Below are 19,199 nucleotides of genomic sequence, written 5' to 3'. Positions count from 1 at the left end.
TGTCCATCAGTAGATCAGTGGATAAAAAAGCTGTGGCACATTTACACAATGGAATACTACTTGGCTGTGAAGAAAAAAAAAGAAGGAAATCTTACCCTTTGCAACAGCATGGATGGACCTGGAGAGTATTATGCTAAGTGAAATAAGCCACTCAGAGGAAGACAAGTACCATAGGATTTCACCTCAATGTGGAATCTACTGAATAAAATAAACTAACAAGCAAAAGAGACAGAATCATAGATAGAGAGCAAGCTGACAGCTGTCCAGGGGAGGAGCTGGCTGGGGGGGATGGAGGGATAGAGCAAAAAAGAGAGAAAAACTCCTGGATACGGACATCAGTGTGGTGATGGCTAGGGGGAGGTAGGGTGGGAGGAGTTGGGGGAGAGGGGATAGGGGGGTAAATGATGATGGCTGGAGACTTGACTTGGGGTAGTGAGCACACAATATAGCGTACAGATGATGTGGTGTAGAATTGTGTACCTGCAACCTGTATAATTTTGTTAACTAATTCACCCCAATAAATTCAATAGAAAGAGAACTTCAGATAATATGTGGTTAAGCTATAGAAGAAATTATGTTGCCTATACACTCCATACTATCACTCAATAGTACCTACGTCAATGCCCCTTTTCGTGGATGTACCAGTAATTATTTATTGCAGGTGCTTCATCTGCTTCTCGTCATGGTCAAGCTGAACTTAAATTATATATAAAATAAAAAACTAAGGGAAGACTTTGACAACGATTTCACGCCAAGTCCATCACTTCTTATAGTATCAACCAACCCTTTGTTATAACTTTTCATGTGTATTAGCTAAAATCTCCATGCTACGTTTCATACTCAAAAGAAACAAATAACCCAGTTAGATGATAGCATACGGAGGCGATACATATTCAGCACAAGTTTCTTTTTTAACCTTTCCACTAAAATCTTTGTTTGAAGAAAACCTTGCTGTAAGGAAAAGTTTCTGCTGCTATGTACATGAATTAATGGATTTAAAGACTGATGCTGGTGCACTCAGCCCTGCAGTGAAATTCAGACATTCTGAACTGCTGGACACTTTCAAGCCGGTGACAGAATTAAAACCGTTGGGAAAAAATGTAATTTGTTGTATAATCCAGGCTAACTTTAAACCATTTAAATATTTAAACCTTCAAATATAAAACTGATCCAAATCATTGCTCTAGGTATTGCAGAGAATTTGGAAAAGTCATTCATATCAAATACGTCACTCCTATTTCGATTCCTTACAAATATTTAAGAAGTGTGTATAGTACTTAATGTAAAGTAAATGTAGAAACAGCAGCTGCTGTCAAGACACAAACAAGAAAATCCTAGAAAGGATTTGAAAAGTTTTATCTGAGTAGTGATATGAAGCCACAAACTAGAACAGTTTGAAAAGAGTGAAAGAGGAGCACCGAGCGCAGACAGACAGAACTTTACAGCCAGAAAGACCTCTGGAATCATCTAGTCAACCTTCTCGTTTTACAGCCACGGAAAGAGGCCCTGATGTTGAGTCATTTGCTCAAGGTCACAAAGCCATCTCCTAGCAATGCCAGGAATAGAATCCAGGTCTTCTCATTCCTGGTGGATGCCTTGACGTTTAAAATTCCAAGGCTTTCAAAGAGAAGGGAGCAGAAGCCAGGGATAAGAATTTGGAGTGTGAGCGGTTGATTTCTGGCTTTGTCAAATTTTAAATTCAGCTTTCTTATTAGTCCAAACAAGGAAGATGAGACTCCAGCTCCCAAGTGTATGTAACACAGGAGTCCTAGAGCAGACTAGTTATCTCGATGACTACTTATTGAATGAGGCTTGTGTCCTCAGATCATATAAATCCTAGGTCAAAAACACAAGAACAAAAGGATTTTAACGTAGTGGTTGGAAAAAATCTGGGGACAAAAAAAGAAACAGTTTTGCCTTTAGCATGCCAGTACACACTTACTTTCTAGGTTTTTGTCTGCAGGATGATCGTGAAGCGTCACAAAGCAATTACTTATTTCATCTTTTTATGTTGACAACCCTAGCTGGGTATGAGACTGGGTGGCTTCTGACTTCTTGCTTGTGTAGTTGTCCAGTCCCCTTTTCCTATACTTTTTAAACATGTTTAGCAGAAAAAGGGCTATCCTATTTCTATTTTCACTAGCCAGGAGATAGAAAAAATGGAAAAGTGACGACTTGGAAAAACTGGACTCATTTTTTATGCATATTAAAATGTAGAGGCTGCTATCCGTGATGCACTTAAACTAATACTTCCTTCTGGAATCATGTTGCTCCTTTGCAATTTTCCAAGTACTTTAGGGTACATGATCTCGGTTGTCTAGAACTCTCTAGAATCTTAAATTACCTTCCATTTCTAAGGAGAGGTCTTCGGCACTGCAATAAACACTTCATTTAATAAGTACCTGTGAGCACCAACTCTGTGCCAAGGTATCGTGTTAGATCCCAAGGACTGGAAGAAGACAGGTCCTGGCCCTCAACAAGCTCGGTCCACTCAGAAGATCCCTGAGTACAACCTGGAGCATGACCGCCCGCATCCTGCGTAGCTCACTGTCTGGAAATCAGTCCATAAACTAATGGGGAGGGCCTGGTCCCAGAGCATCCCTCCAAGGGGGCCGCCGTTCAGCACGGCTCCCAGCCTCTGCAGCCCGCCGCGGTCCCTCGGGATTACACTGAAAGTCCCTGAAGCTGTCACTTTCCCCCTGACTTTCTGAATGAGACCATCCAAGGCTGAGGCCTGGGTTGCTTGGTTTTTATCAAGTGCCACACCCGATTCTGTCCAGTTTGGTCCTGTGTCATTTTGAGTTCTAGAATGGCAGAGGGTGGACTCTGCGCGATAAAAAGTAGTAGAATTTTGATCCTTTGAAGAATCCGGTTTGGGTTATGAAATTCTGAGAGTCACACACAGAGCCGTTGTTACCCAGGGAAGCGACATATTTAGATGTTGTTTTTCAGCTAATGTGCTATTGTCCCAGTGCGGGTGCATTCCCCGTGGAGTCACGAGATGCTGGCTGAGGGCTGGTGACACGTCAACAGGTTTTCTTAGGCAAGCCGATCCGCCACGGGGCTATGTTCAGGAATGTCCAGATGACAGAAGTATTCAAAAGAAACGGTTTCAAACTGTGTTCTTTTTAAGAACTGATGTGTATTCTGAAGAAATAAAAACATTTTAGAAATGTGGGCTATTTAAAACTAGAGTTCTTATAAAGGAGTTTGAAGTGTGTTTTTAGCATCTCATTATATTATTTCCAGATGCTTGACTTGAGAGATGTGGACACTGCTGACAACAAAATGTAAATACTACGGGGACTGCTCTTCGGCTGCCTTTTATTCCAGAAAAGAGCCTTGGGAACGCCCATCCACCACAAGGGGGCCACCTTGAGTCACGTCTCTCAGGAAGTTCTAGCAGTAAGCAGGAATAAGAGAGGCCATTTAGTGAGTATAAATGGAAAGACACAGGAATTAATCCCTATTCTCTTTTCACTCCCCATCCCTAGGGAGTTGCTAGCCCATCTATATCTTCTACCAGAAGTGTTCGATTATGCGCATTAGGTGATAGCATTCTATTTTCAGTAATCGTCTACTGAAATGCCATTGACAGGAAGCAGTCACACCGTGGCACAGAAGAGAAAAGCTAGCATACAGAAAGGACTGGAAAAAACCATGTCAATATAGGTAAGCTTTCATGAGAGCTCAGGAAAAGAATCTGTTTTATTCATGGGGCATGGAGTGGGGGCAGGGCGGGGAGGTCAGAATGAGGAATCATATGAGTCGGTGCTGGGTTTTGAGTGTTTAATGTGGCATCATGATGTGAGAGGCTCAGGCAGAAGATCTGGAGATGAGGGTACAGGAGGGAGGCTCAAGGTCACACCTCCATGTGGCCGGGGACCCACTCTGATCAGAGGACTTCAGAGCCTGCCAGACCCATCTCCACACCTAGGGCTCTTAGTGCATCCACATCATGAGACTGCAAACACAATACCTTAAGGGCTGTCCTGGCCCTTACTCTATATTCTTTTGTTGTTGCTGTCATTGAAATATTTTGAACAGTAAGAGTCCTACAACTTCTTTCTTCCTTATCCAACACATTATATTCCCTCTAAAATGAGGAGCATAGCCAGGGACATACATTTCTCCTGGAGGCGTTCTCACTCGATTTGTGAGGTCCAAAGCTGGGCATGCCCACTTTTTCTTCAATGATCTTTGGCCACTACACTTGTGTTTTTTTCCACATAAGGAGTCTAAGCAGTTAGGGTAACGTTAACACTCTCCAGGCAGTGCCCCTCGGACCTCTGCTGATACACATTTCCTTTCAGGCAAAGGAGCTCAGATTCCTGGGAGTCACCTAAAAATCCAGAATAAATTAATTTTGCTGACATGTTAAACTCTCCATCTGAAGTTCTAAATGACTGACACGTAGGATGTTCTATTTAAAAAGTCTAACGCTGGCCCGGCCAGTGTGACTCACCGGGCCTGCAGGGAAGGGCAGTTGGGGGGGTCAGGCCTGCAGGGGAGAGCAGTTGCGGGGGAACAGGCCTGCAGGGGAGGGCAGTTAGGGGTGACCAGGCCTGCAGGAGAGGGCAGTTAGGGGCAAACAGGCTGGCAGGCAGAAGCAGTTAGGGGCAATCAGGAAAGCAGGCAGGCAAGCAGTTGGAAGCCAGCAGTCCTGGATTGTGAGAGGGATGTCCGACTGCCCATTTAGGCCCGATCTTACTGGGATCAGGCCTAAACGGGCAGTCGGACATCTCTCGAGGGGTCCCAGATTGGAGAGGGTGCAGGCTGGGCTGATGGACACACCCCACCGTGCACGAATTTCGTGCACCAGGCCTCTAGTTTTGGTATAAGAGAAAAACTTTTAATTACTTCATCTATCTAAAAATGTGCTGATAATTTAAAAGAAAAGTAATCAAGAGAAAAGCAAAATAATATAAACTGGGATTGAAACACCCTACACAGGAATTCTGGTGTAGCCAACATTCAAAGAAACATTCTAACACACAAGTCAATAAAGTTACATGAATATTTTTGGAAAAGGCTGAATAACTGCTAGAAACCACTGATATACAGGGTGTCCCCAAAAATGTATACACACAATTTGAATAATTATAAGGGCAGTGTTTATTAAAATACATTTCACTTTCAAAACTGAACTATCAGCTGTTAAAGTGTATGTACATTTTTGGGGATATCCAGTATATTCTTATGCCATAAATTTTATAAATTTATAAAATCATGCAATTTTATTTTCAAATGTTGGATTTTGATGGTACCCTATTGTGATAAATAGCTAATTGTGATAAAAAAACAACAACAAACACACAACTCAAACAACTATGAGCTAAAAAACCTTTTCTAATTCTAACAATGAAATTGAATAACCAGAAAATGTCAACACCTTTAAGCTTATTAAACATAAACATCTGAGATATAAATGAGGCTCTTTAGGACAACACAGCCTGGTTTACCCCTGGAGAGTGACAGGTGGAGATTTCCGAAGTCTCTCATTTTTGAGAGGCGAGTGTTACACTTGCTGCTCCTATCTTCTGATCAAATGAGGCCTTAAGTACTGTACTTGAAAGTTGTTCCTGGTGGTGTTTTAACAACTACCCATCACTTCACGAGGACAGCTGCAGAGTTATTTTAAAACTGAACTGAATACTTGAGAGTGAGTGAGCAGAGAAGGTGCGGACTGAGATGTATTAAGTTACATGGAAAGGACCGTTAGAGATTCAGTGATTTTGCACACGTTTTCAGAATGGCCAACATTTAAAGTAGCTACCTCCACGTCCTCCTCTCCCAACTGATCAGCACGAGTACTGAGAAGCACTTAGTTTGCTACCACATTTAATATAGTCACTACAAAGGTTTTCCTGCCGAGCCCAGGCCATAAAGCTTTCTTACTCTTTATGCGACTCCCTCTGAAATTCCACAAGGAGGCTGGTGAGAATACCAGGACCTACTCAGGAAATGTACGTTCCATCAAAATGGGCATGCAATCACTTCACCTTTAAAAGCTCTATCAAAATTACAAACAGAATAAAACTTTCCTTAGACCTAACTAGTTTATTACTATGGTTTAAGCAGCAGTGTCTACACAGATACAGTTTCCGAATTGTCCCAAATACCAGGAGTTTAATAAACAGTCCACTTTTCTCACTTTCTGGTATTTTCCTCCACCACTTTTCTCTTCAATCCCTACAACTCAATTAGGGTATCTGACCCATCGAATGACCCTACCAGATGAAAGTGGGCTGTGGTTCTGTAAGAATAGAGCGACAAACACTGCATGAGTGTTTGAGGTTAAGGCTGAGCTACCAAACTGACATTCCAAACTTCACTGGCAGCTGATTAAACAACCGTATCCCACTCCACCACACAAACTGAAGTGAAGGTTGGGGAATGCAGGCCAATACACATTCCAGGCTCAGCACTAAATTTCCCTTTGTTTTATGAGTTTGAGTTAGCTATGCTTAAAAATAGTCAACTGAATTTTTTTCTTAAATTAGGACAAATTACAAAGACACTCCTTCTTACACCCAAGGAAATTTTCTACAGTATGCTTGGTCTGTTTGAATTTATTTTCAACGTGATGTTTAAATAGCACGGCTTCAAAGTGCAAACAGGGGAAGATTCTTTGTCTAAATCATTCGGGGATTTTGTTCTCTCGATGAACAAAGAAGCCTGGGTGTTCCTTTTTTGGAACTAGCTTTACACAATAAAGATACTGTAATAGAAGTGACAGGATGAAAGGGGAGAGGAAGCAGATACAGGGAATTCTTTCTGAGGTTCTGGGTACTGTCTTTGTTAACTTCTCTTGGCAGGCCTGTAGCCTGTGATTCAGGGAAGAGATGCTCACTGGACCCCGGATGCCTACAGAACAGCCTTAGGTTCCAGGGAGAGTAAGGCAAGGGTCGAGGTCACTGCATGCTGCTGGCTCATTGCTGAGGCCATCTCCTAACAACTAACCCCCAGCAGGGGCAGTCCCCTCAGTCAGAAGCAGGTCTGAATTCCCTGATGCTGGTGCACCACTCACTGTACACGTCGGTGCGGGAGAGGTGTGTGAACACACAGGCACAAACGGGGAAGCCAGCTATGCAGTGGGTAGGGCAGAGTTGGAAAGGGCTTCCCTGGACTTTGACTACACAGAAAAATTGCCTCACTGACTTCAGAGGAGCCGTCAGAGTGACCCCAACCCCCAGAATCTGTGAGCAGTAGCCAAGTGAGTCCTGTTTCTTCTCCCCAACATCTTACTGGGTTCCCTATATAGAGCGCCTGGATAGAGTCTAAGATTCTCATGAAATTCTCCTAGAAAATCAATACCTTAGGAGCACATAGGTAAGATTAATAACCCCACTGCCCGAATGACCGAAAGTCCCCATAAGAGATCTGAAGATGAGGCTGGCGCTTCAGTTAGCCTAGACCTCCCTTGGTTAGTCAATCCTTCCTAATTCTGGTCACAAGATACTATTGAGGTATATGCACCACCCCTGCTTGTATTTATGGCATCATTCTATCCAAGATGCCTAAGAATTTTGTTGTGTTTTGTTTTTTGTTTTTTTAGGAAAATCTAACATGCTATTAGTAGTCCAATAAACAATAAATTATAACCACAAGCCTTTTTTTTGCAATTCAATACAGTACATGTTAGAATTAGCTGTTTGCATGTCTGTCCCACTCTTTCAACCAATTGAAGACTCTAAAAGAGTGGAAACTGAATCTCACCTTCCTCTGTACTGAATATAGCAGATACTTCAAAATGTTTGTTACATAGACAAAGGATTCATACTCCATCTTTTGTTCCATCCTCCCACCTCTTGTGTATGCTCTTTATCTGGATTTGGAGGGCAAAGTCAGTTGGCATCCATCATTCCAGGTGGATTTGTGGGATATCATATCCTCATTTTTAACAAACAAGAGATGCTTTGTGGCAGAGATGCTATATAATGACAAAGAGGTGCATTGGTAATGTGTGTATGTGTGTGGGTGGGTCATCTTGAGGCTTTCATTCAGTGTGCACATGCGCCTCCATCTCCGCGTGTGCACGCACGTGACTTTGTACACACACAATATTCATCTTGGTTCTCCTTCTGTCATATATTATTCCTACTTGTCTTCTCTAATTTAGTTGGTTTAATTTGACTACAGATTTTCATATCCACCAACCAATCTGAGAGTATTTCCAAGTACTGGTATGTGTCTTCAATGAGCACTGTGATTTCTGAATAGTCAGTGGTACAGGTGCAGCCCAGCTTTCCACTGGGTAAATGCTCAACGAGATGGACTAATAGTGCCTTCTGGGTACATGGAACCAACTCAGGCCACTGTAGATAGGAGGGGAAGGGGGCTTAGGTTGAACAAAGAAAGTTTATGTCTAGAGAGTAATCCCTACTGGAACTATATACTACTGGTTGTGGTTTGTGATTTAATAAAATTCTAGAGCATGACCATATAGTTCCTATTCAAAACATTTCATATATTATAATTCTAGCATATTTCCTGCTCTGGAAGCAGTTCTGTGTGACAATCTATTATGGAGGACAGGACTCCAAGCAACAAACTTGATTAGCAACATATAACAAAATATAACAGTTTGGTTGAAAGATGGCCAAATGCAGTAGGATGGGAATAATTATTTTCTCAATGAACTGAGACCTAATCCACACGTATGCTTCAAAACACATCTTTTTAAACAAAACACCATCAACATTGCAAATAATTACTTAGTTTCTATGAGGGTCCTATTTCATTCATTCACCAAAATTTTCATATATATATTATTGGATATCAAAATTACCCTATTAGTCTGATGTAACTAGCAAAACCTACTTATTTTTTGGAAATGTACCCAACTTGTGAGTGCATGTCTAGCTTTTGAATTATCATTAGTCAGCTAATGAGAAATAACTGATTTAGCCAATTTTTATAGTCATTCTGCCAATTATTTATCGAGAAGAATACAAATGAAGATGTAAAAGACAGAAGCACAAATTAAAATGATTTATAATAAAAAAAGTCACACTTCCTTACCTGAAATACTTTAGTCCCTGGGCTTCTTACTGAATTTGGTAGTGGTGAGATGGGTCTTTTTAAAGAAATTAAGCAGTCTTCAGTGTTTTTATAGCATTGGTTACTACAGAAATTATACTTCTTTTACTTCTTGTCTTGAAGGATGAACAAAATAAACAAACTGAAAATACTACAATGAATGATAAATGATGAAATATTTACAGTACAAAAAACAGCGTAAAAAGGAAGACAAGTTTAAATATTGTTGTGTAAGAAAGTGATGAAAATAATACAAGAATGAGGATAAGTAAAATGATAGGCTGGAACATCTGGGAAGGTAAATGCAAAGACAAAGAGAAGAATTAATAATAATTTTAAAAACTTAAATTTATATCCACTAATCTAAGCATACATTCAACTTCAGATAAAGCGGAACCCCCCTTATGCCTCTATTGACCAAACCTGAAAGCCTGTTATTATACACAGTGCATTCTCTCATTCTGATGCCTCTTTGGTTCCCAAGGGCACAGGTGAAAAACCACATGCCCAAAGTACCCAAAAAAAGCTGCAACGGGGAAACTAGAAACCAATGTTTTGATACAATCAATAGAAGGAATAAGCCTCAACATTTAAACAATTCAACAAGTTTTAACATAAGACTATTTTTTTCTTTCCAGAGCAAAGCAGAGCGACATGCAAGATCAATAAGCAATAGGGTTGTTTCTAGTTGTGACTAACAGGCAGCGAAATGAATGTCATGCTTCTGTGTATAAACTGGTTTTTTAATTTAAACCTCTGGCATGTCTTAAAAGCCATGCATGCAGTTGTACTTCCACGGGTCCTCCAATGGATACGGGATACCAGGCTTGCCATGGGGTCGGGGGGTTGGGGGGGGGGGGTGGCTGCCTGTTTTGCTTTCTAAATTATCTCTAAGGTGGTGAACTCTGACAAAATGCATTGGTCTTTGGCCACCATACCTGGCTAGAGCAGCTCAGTCCAATTCATCAAGTGTGCCTCTACAAATTAGGATGAAGGAAAAATGCTGGTTTTCCCTGTTCGGGAATAGTTATTACTATTTTTTTTCTGAATTAGTGTTGCCTTAAAGTTAAAAAAATAACACTCCTTCCCCAGTCCTGAGGTTCTCCACTGCACAGCCGACAGTGATATTTTCTAGAAGTAATGACGATGGCACTTCAACTTGTGGTCAAGGAACAGCTTCCATTTATTCCTCTAGACACAGTATCATCTCTTTTCTCCGCTGGCTTCTACATTTAACAGTAGTTACGCATCAACTTAGTGGCTTAAATATATATATATATATCTTAAACTCAATTTGAATCTTGGCTTGGACATTTGCAAATCAACAATTGAAGAAGGCTCCTTATTAGGGATCTTCTTGCAGCTCGTTCTATTAGAATCAGTGGACTAATATTGAAAATGTTGACCTTTAATAATGAATAATAATTATTATTATTATAAATCTAAAAAAAAACACGCTTTCTTTCATCTTTACACAAAAAACGGGGCGGGGTGGGGGCGTGTAAAGTTTCCCTTTAAAAAGAACAGAGGGGAAATAGTGACTGGTAATCGGTGACGAGAACCTCAGGCCTGAAGGACAGTGTGAAAGAACAGGTGCGCCCAGTGGAGCTCTGCGCCGGGGCTTCTCTAAAGCGGGGCGTGGGGGTCGGTGCGCGGAGCCGCCCCACCCGGGACCGCAGCTCCGCGCACCAGCCTGGCCGTCGCCCTGGCTCGCAATAGGCAGAACTGTACCTGACTCACGGATATGGGTTCCTCGGCGCCACGGTCGTCCGCGGACTTGGGCACCTCCAGGCGGTCGATGAAGGTCTGCAGCTCCTTGCGGAAGGCCTTCATCTGCGCGTTGATGCGGTAGAGCAGCTCGTGCTCCCGGATGCGGCTGCCGTCGTCCTCCTCGTCCATCAGTCCGAACAGGTCCCCGTTGGCCACGTAGATGCGCGCCTCGGTGATGATGGTGCTCGTGTCGGCGATGAGCCGGTCGATGGTCTTGCCCAGGCGCTCGGCCTCCGAGCGGATGTCCTTCATCTGCTGCCGGTCGGAGAAGCTCTTGGGCCAGGGCCCGGGCGCGGGGTAGAAGGAGCGGGTGGGCGTGAGGCAGCGGATGTTGCGCACCTCCTCCGAGTCGCTCTCGCCCCCGATCGGCCCTTCCCGCTTGCGGTGCGGCGGCCGCGAGTCGTCGTCGCTCTCCTTCTTGCCCGCGTCGCTCTCGGCGTCGCTGTCGCGGGGGCTGCCGCGGATGCCCAGGTGCGAGGCCAGGTCGTAGCGCTGCATGTTGGACATGAGCACGCGGTTCTCGTACTGCAGCTGCATGACCTTGCCGCTCAGCTCGTTGATCTGCAGGCGCGCCGCCTTCAGCTCCTCCTGCAGGGCCTCGGTCTTGGCGCTGTCGTGGTGCCGCGCGCTGTCGTGGCCGCCGGACTTGAACTTGTACTTGTTGAGCTCGGCCGTGATGCGTTTGTTCTGCTCCTCCAGGTCGGCCACGTTCCTCCGCAGCAGCTCCGTCTCGTCTTCCACCAGCTGCAGGTGCTGCCGCAGCTCCGACAGGGACTCGCTCTGCTCCCTCATGAGCGGGTTGGCCGAGCCGTTGAAGTCTTCGCCCCTCAGGTCGTCCAGTTCCGCCTTGAGGCCTCGGTTCTCCACTTCCAGCTCCACGATTTTCCTGCCCAGGATGTTGGCTTCTTCCTCCACCAGCCGCAACCGGAGCTTGAGCTCGGCCTCCCTGGTGCTGGGAGGGCCCCCGGCTTCTCCTTTGGGCAAGGGACTGTCCAGATCCCCGTAAAAGGACCTGTACTTCTGCAGCTCGTGCTCAAATCGGTCCTTTTCTTTATCAATCTTGGCCATTTTCTTCCTCATCAAAGCAGCTTCTTCTTTCACGAACTGCAGCTGGCATTTCAAATCTTCATTGTCCTCCTCATTTGGGAAAAGAGAAAAAGAGGATGGGAGACCGTTTTTATGTAAATCAAGAAAACAACCGAAAAAGGACACCTGCATAAACTTGAACATGGGGAAATATAAGAAGAGGACGTGAATGAAAAGAAAGAAACTGCTGACTAGAGCCGACTTAAGGTTTTAGAACAAGCATCTTCCCCCTAAATAAGGTGGGGAAGAGGATTCATGGTGACATGGGGGATGACTCACAGCAAAATACCTAGAGTGAGGTGGCTAAAGTTATGCCAAAGACAGTGAGAAAGCCGTAGGGACAGAGCATACTGAACTTATCAAGGAAACTGAGAAAAATGTACAAAACAGAGTAATGATTTTGGTATAAGACTCCGGTCTATAAATATTCTTGTGCAAGTACCCAAAGAAAGTTAACCATGAACAGAACAGGTAGAGAAAGGAAAAGAGAAAATAAACATTTAATATGTTAAGCTTTTTAAAAATATGATCAACGTCAACTTTTTTCAAATTTCGTATATTTATTTATTTATTTTTTAATACATCTTTATTGTTCAGATTATTACAACTGTTCCTATTTTTTCCCTCCATAGCTCCCCTCCACCCGGTTCCCACCCCACCCTCTGCCCTTACCACCCAGCCCCACTAAATATTGCTTTAGTTAGTTTCTACCTAATAAGAAAACCCTTTGAAAGAATTTTTTAAAAAAGCATGCTATAGTACTCCATATTCCAACATTGCACTTAAAAGGTCAGTATCTAGCCAGGTGTTCTTGGAGAGCCGTTACGTCACTTCTGCCTCCAAATATTTCCTCTTCTGTTTCAAAATCTCCTTCCTGACATCTCTCAGTACCTTCTGCTCACCCTGAAAGCAGAACTAGTCATTACTGTGGCCGTGTTTCTAAGGTTCTCAACAAGCCCAGGTTGAATCCATCTTTGAAATTTTATTTTTATTCTTCCGTTGCCTTTTTTTTTTTTTTGCTTCCCTAATCACTAGTATAGCCAATTACTTCAGGCCAGGACTCTAAAGCCACCACAAGCCACGCTCTTCTGCCATCCCTTCCTGCCACATTGCTTTCTTTATTCTCCCTGATACCACAGGGACAGCTATGCTACTGACCTTATTAATTATGAGCGAACAAGATTAGCACCATAGGTACAGTTCTCAAATATTGGAACACAGAAAGTACTAATGACATTTTGCCATGTGTAAATGCAATAATAATAGGGATGTTAGTGCTTGCTTTGTAAGAGAAGATACTGAATGTTTTATACTGCCTGTATCTATGGCTACATAATTGATATGCATAACTTAACTTTGTTTTACAGGAGCATGTCTGGCTGTTATGTCTACTTATAGAAGTAGCTTATATATGCGTTTAGAGGTGCTTGATGTACTTGTTGAAATTTTATTCCTACATACCTCTGTGGGAGTCTGTTGAGTCTTTTTTTCAGATTTGGGTAAATCTTTGCTTCCTCTTCTTTTTAAGGAGAGCTGAAACAAAGCATGAATATATTTGTTAGCTCAACTATAGTTTTAATTCCATTTTATATTTTTAATGAACTAATCTGATATGACAAAACCAAGCCAAATGACAAGTGTTAGATCAAAGATCATAAAGGGGAACAATAACCCAAGCCAGATAGATTTAGACATATTTTTACTCTGGACTGAGATGCACATCACAGCAGAAAAGGAGCTGGCCATGATTTAATTAATTGAAAAATACAGGAAACCTGCTGTGAAAATGCAGAAAAATAACTTGCACAAAATGTAGATCAATGACTCAATATGCTAGATAGTTCACATGAAAGCAAATTCTCATTCGCATTCTACATTACTAAAGAAAGAAAAAGGAATAAGTTGGGGTTAGGTTGCTATAAGTTTGTAAAGGCAAACTTTCAGTAGATTTATGTAGAATTTGAAGAATTTCTTTCCTGACCACAAAGCCATGCAAACACACACGACACAATATACACATACGCAACTGGGTAACAACAGGGAATGGTAGGGGTTGTAGCCAAGAGGGCACACTCAGTGTAAAAGAGCAGGGAAAGTGGGAATTCGCTTCAGCTGATTGGTGTAATATAGAAATGTGGGCTCTTTCAAGAGAAGCTGGAAATCTGGAAAGTTGTGTAAATATCCCCCACATGTTACTGGTTGGTCCTAATGAAATTAAAAGACAGTTTGTATGTCAAATAACATATCTGGTGCCAAGTCATTTCATGGACTAATAGTCCATGACCTCTGGAGCTCAGTTCTATTTCTAAGCACCAATATCACAAGGAGGGTCTCTCTGTATAAATAATAATCCTTGTGTATGAATATCTAGCATATACCAGACATTGAGCTGGAGACTCATAAATCAATCAGATAGTGCATCTACCATTAGGAGGCCCCCAATTTAGCATGGGAGACAAGGAAACAAACAATTACAGGACAAGCTGTTACAGGCCATCCTTTAGGCTCTGTGAAGCAAGAACTTTGTCCTATGTGGCATCACCACCACAATACTTGCCACATGAGAAATGGTGGGAACATTTTGTTGAACTGATGAGTGAATATAAAATATGAGTTTCTGAGATCAAAGAGGAGGACGGGAGTAGAAACTGTCTTCTCAAAAGAGGAGTCATGAATTTGCGAAGAAATGCAGATTAAATTGTTCATGTTAATTTCTAACCCACATCCAGCATCAAATGCAGGCATATGTTCAGGCACAGAAGGAACAGAAGCACGTTGCCGCAGTTCTCTCATTTAGTATGAAACGAAAGCTATACAACCAAACGAGTGGTCCATGTGCTTATGTCTAGTTCCTACAGAAAAATGTTTTCTGTGTTGCTTGAAGCAAAAGCTGTGGGGACTGACTCACCAAAACCAAAAGTAATTTAGAAACCAACCAGCAAAAACAGTCCCAAGAAAACCAAGACTAGAGCAAGCTGTACTAGGGAGTCCTGCAACATTCTGTGTAGCGGCTACCTAAATGCATTCTATTTCTTATTTATTGAATGCTTTTACTTTGAATTTATTCCATTATATATTTATTTAGTGTTAACTAATGCACTTCATGAAGTACCTGTGGTAAAACAATAAGAAAATGGATATAGTCCCTGCTTTCCATGGGGTTCCTACTTTATTTGGCAGTTTAGTCTACAATTTAATAGTGTGATGAAAGCAATGATAAAGAAGAAACAATATTAACTGACATTGACTGAATACTAATTCATGTCAAACACTGACAACTAATTCTTAAAACACCTCAGTTAGCCTCATTTTGCATATGGCAAACTACAGCTTGAGAGATTAAATAAATTATCTAAGGCAGGAACATCATCAATGCCACTTGGTAACTCATTATAAATGCACATTTTCAGGACCAATCCCAGAACTACTGAATCAGAAACTCTGGAGACGGGGCCCAGTGGGCTATGAATGAACAAACTCTCTGGGTGATTCTGATGCATAACATTTGTGAAGCACTGGTCTAAAGTCACTGCTTGGTAAGAAGCAGAATCATGTCTTGACCCAAGTCTTTCTAATCTTTATTATCTATTAGATCATAAAGGAGAAAGGCTTAATCCCATCCCAGGCTGGAGATGGTACAGGGAATTAAGGATGATTTCCAGAAAAAAAGTAACATCTTGAATCTGGTAGATGAGGAGTTAGACAGTAAAAGATGGACAGGGGAGGAATGGAATAACACGCATTCCATGTAGAAAGACCATTTCTGAGTCACAAGGAAATTCGGTATGGCTGTAACATAGTGTGAGGAAGGGAGTGACGTGGGACGTGGCATGAGTCAATCTTAAAGGACACTGAATAAAGTTTGGGTTTCCTCTCACCAAGGTCAAATTATTGTTCTAACGTCAATTAGGAGTATGTATTAAAGGGTTTTTAGCAAGAGGTGTCCATATCCAATTATCCTAGAAGAAATACAAAGCCACAAAGGTGGCAATTCAAATGGCCCTGAGGTAAAGGGATGGCATGCAAAGGAAATGAAGAAAAGCATGCTCTACTTCTAAGAACTTTAATTTTTCCTGGTCTTTGTGTTTCATTAATTCCACAGATACTGTTGAGTTCTGCATATATATGTTACTCTATGGCATACAAATATGACTAAGAAATATTTTACTCTCTCCCCAAAAAGCTAATTGTTTATGATGATAAAAAGGATGCAGATAAATAGCTAAAACAGAAGACAGAATTAACTAAGGGCATGAAATGAAGAATAAAGAATTGAGAGAGCAAAGAAGCATCTCTAATTCTAGATCAGGGGAAATCACAAAAACCACCCAGGAGAGCATATTTTTGAAGAGTGTGCAAAATTTCAATAGAAATAAAAACAAGTAAACAGCAGAAGCAAAGACTTGGAGAATGGATGTCTTATGACCCCTGGAAAGAAATAATGGAAGTAGAGACACTTTAGAGATGAGGTAGAAGATGACACTGAAAGGATCGAGGTCGGCTTGTAGAGCTGAGAAATCTAGGCTATCCTAAATTAATATAGGAGAAATGCTGAAACTAGGCCATTCTTTCCTAAGAGGCATTTTTCTATTTCACTTTTATTTAAATTTCACTCAGGTGGGGTGCCAAACTCAGCCTCAGATAAAGCTCTGAAATAAAGTTTATTGCCTTTAAGGTGCCTCAAGGTCTATAAGTACCTTTAAGTATCACATTTAAATTTTCAATAAATATTTAATCATCTTTTCATATTCCAGTGAGTTTTTATTAAATTTCTGACTCTAATAAAACAAAGATGGAAGATTCATTTGGGTAGAGAAGGTTGGAGAAATAGGCCCTTTCCTGTGAGGATAAAATGTCCTCGCCTCCCTCTTTGTCATCCTGCCCCACCTCCATCCACTGTGTAGAAACCTCTATAAGGGGAGCAGTCTGGGATGCTAGGACTAAATCTCAGATTTTCATCTTTGTTTGTGAAGTAGGCACTTCAGATGGTTCTCTAGAGAAAAGTGCTGAAAACATGCCTTGTCCACAGCTTAATTCTTTGCATTCCCAGCCTCAACTTGTCCAAAGAGGCCGCTATTCTTTTTATCCACATGAAAGCCAGGAATTAGAGAGTTCTGCCAAAAATTATGTTTGCACAGCAATCATATAAAATGGATTGTTTGTGTGCTAACAATGTTTTGATTCTTCCTCAATTGAAATTTGGACCACTTCTTAATAAGCAGCATGTTTACGTTTTCAACAATTAAACAACAGAGAAGAATGTGTCACAAATGCTACTGAAAGACACATTATGCGTATAAAATTCCCTTATGTTTTTGATAAAATTAGAGAGAAATCCCTTTGTATGATGATTAAATCAAGAAGGAAACTATAACTGTATATATCTAGGATTGATTGAGCACTAAATATGTACCATGTGCCCGGCAGGCATGGCTCAGTGGTTGAGCTTCGATCTATGAACCAGAGGTCAGGGTTCAATTCCTAGTCAGGGCACATGCCTGGCTTGTGGGCTCGATTCCTAGTGTGGGGCGTGCAGGAGGCAGCCAATCAATGATTCTCTCATCATTGATGTTTCTATCTCTCTCTCCTTCCTTCCTCTCTGAAACCAATAAAAATAATATTTAAAAAAATGTGTCATGCACTTTTCTGAGAACCCAATACTTATCCACTCATTTAATCGTACAACAGACTTCTGAGTTTGACAGCATTATCTGAAGCACACAAAGGGTAAGTCACCCAGCTAGTCTGTGTTAGAAACAGGATGTAAGTTATTCAGCTTCAAAGCTCTGGCTCTGAACATTACACTGTTATTCAAAAGGAAGATAAGTGCAAGGCTGTGTTATTTCCAAGTATAACCTTCTCTGTGCTCTTAACCTGGCTGCGTGGGTTCGGGGGCACTAATTTACAGCTATTACAACAGCAGCAATGTGCTTTTGTACTTTCAACATAGTGGTCAGCAGAAGTGACATTATTTCTCAGAGTCATCCGGTAGTGACTCCGGGCAACATTGGGAGGGAGGCATGGGGATTTCTGACTGAAGGCTGGAGGGAGAAGGAAAGCAGCAGGAACTTTGGCCCTGCTATGGTCCAAGTGCTTGTGTCTCCCCAGAATTCATATGTTGAAATTCTAATGGCCAATGTGATGGTATTAGGAGGTGCGGCATTTGGGAGGTGTTTAGGTCATGAGGGTGGAGCCCTCATAAATGGGAATAGTGCCCTTATAAAAGAGACCCCACAGAGCTCCCTAGTCTCTTCCAGCATGTGAGGACTTTATAGAAAACTAGAGGCCCAGTGCACAAAATTCGTGCACGGGGGTGGGGGGGAATAGGTCCTTTAGCCAGGCCTGCACCCTCTCGCAATCCGGGACCCCCCATTCAGTCGATGTGCATATTAGGGTTTTATTATATAGGATAATGTCTGCCACCTAGAAGAGGTCCTCACCTGGCCATTCTGGCACCCTGATCTGGGACTTCCAGCCCCCAGAACTGAGAAATAAATGTTTGTTTTTTATAAGCCACCCAGTCTGTGGTATTTTGTTACACCATTCCAAATAGGCTAAGGCAGGCTCCAACCCATTTTAGAAGGAAACAGAAGGGGCTCTTGTCCCTACAAGACCTCCTCCTTTCCTTCTATTACATCCCTGACACCTACCAGAGAGCCTGGCAGAGGAGGGGCAGGTGAGGGCACCTGGAGATCTTGTTCATGACCACATTCTCCCACTTTCCTCTGAAAAGGTGAGGCAATGGCCTAGTCCGTCTTGCTCAGTGGATAGAGCATCGGCCTGCAGACTGAAGGGTCGAGGGTTCAATTCCGGTCAAGGGCACGTACCTGAGTTGTAGGCTCAACCCCCAGCCCCGGTTGGAGTGTGTGTGGGAGGCAACCAATCAATATGTCTCTCTCACACCAATGTTTTTCTCTCTCTGTCTCTCCCCTTCCCTTCCACTCTTTCTCAAAATCAGTGGAATAATATCCTCGGGTGAGGATTAACAAAAAAAAGAAAAGGTGAGGCTAAGTCATGATCTTGAGGGTGAAGGAGGCATGCCAGGACAACCAGCTCGCGTCATTCTTCTGCCATTTTCCATTTCACTCAGGGTCACAGTCCTGCTGTACTAAGGCACAGGAGACCTCAGCTGCACACTGGATCCATCCTGTTAACGTTTTATAAAGACTTGACCAGGCTTCCACCCAGACCAATTAAAATAGATTCTGGAATTGGGCCCAGGCATGTTGTCCATAGCTCCCAGGGTGAGTATAACAAGCAGCTGGCTCTGAGAACCATCACCCTGCTCTCCGTGGTCAGCC

General features: G+C 42.3%; 1 protein-coding gene and 1 long non-coding RNA gene across 3 annotated transcripts in view; one reads left to right on the top strand and one right to left on the bottom strand.

The window, feature by feature from the left end:
• Positions 1-3,272: 3,272 nt before the first annotated feature.
• LOC129150617 (uncharacterized) lies at positions 3,273-11,590 on the top strand. 2 transcript variants are annotated; one of them, XR_008557336.1, is made up of 3 exons: positions 3,273-3,432; positions 3,571-3,672; positions 11,512-11,590. It is a non-coding gene; the product is annotated as an uncharacterized LOC129150617 (long non-coding RNA). The 2 variants fall into 2 exon arrangements; XR_008557337.1 differs by lacking the exon at positions 11,512-11,590 and adding an exon at positions 4,314-4,342.
• The window catches only part of SOGA3 (SOGA family member 3), a 33,756-nt gene continuing 23,778 nt past the window's right edge, over positions 9,222-19,199 (bottom strand). Inside the window, exons 4-6 of the mRNA XM_054722570.1 lie at positions 13,360-13,431; positions 10,774-11,949; positions 9,222-9,332 (exon numbers count right to left, since the gene is read on the bottom strand). Of these exons, the coding sequence (XP_054578545.1) occupies positions 9,222-9,332; positions 10,774-11,949; positions 13,360-13,431 (1,359 nt within the window). The remainder of the gene's footprint in view (positions 9,333-10,773; positions 11,950-13,359; positions 13,432-19,199) is intronic.

This window comes from Eptesicus fuscus, chromosome 10 (genome assembly GCF_027574615.1).
Source record: "Eptesicus fuscus isolate TK198812 chromosome 10, DD_ASM_mEF_20220401, whole genome shotgun sequence".
Lineage (NCBI taxonomy): Eukaryota > Metazoa > Chordata > Mammalia > Chiroptera > Vespertilionidae > Eptesicus > Eptesicus fuscus.
This window is presented reverse-complemented; position numbering and strand designations above follow the sequence as displayed.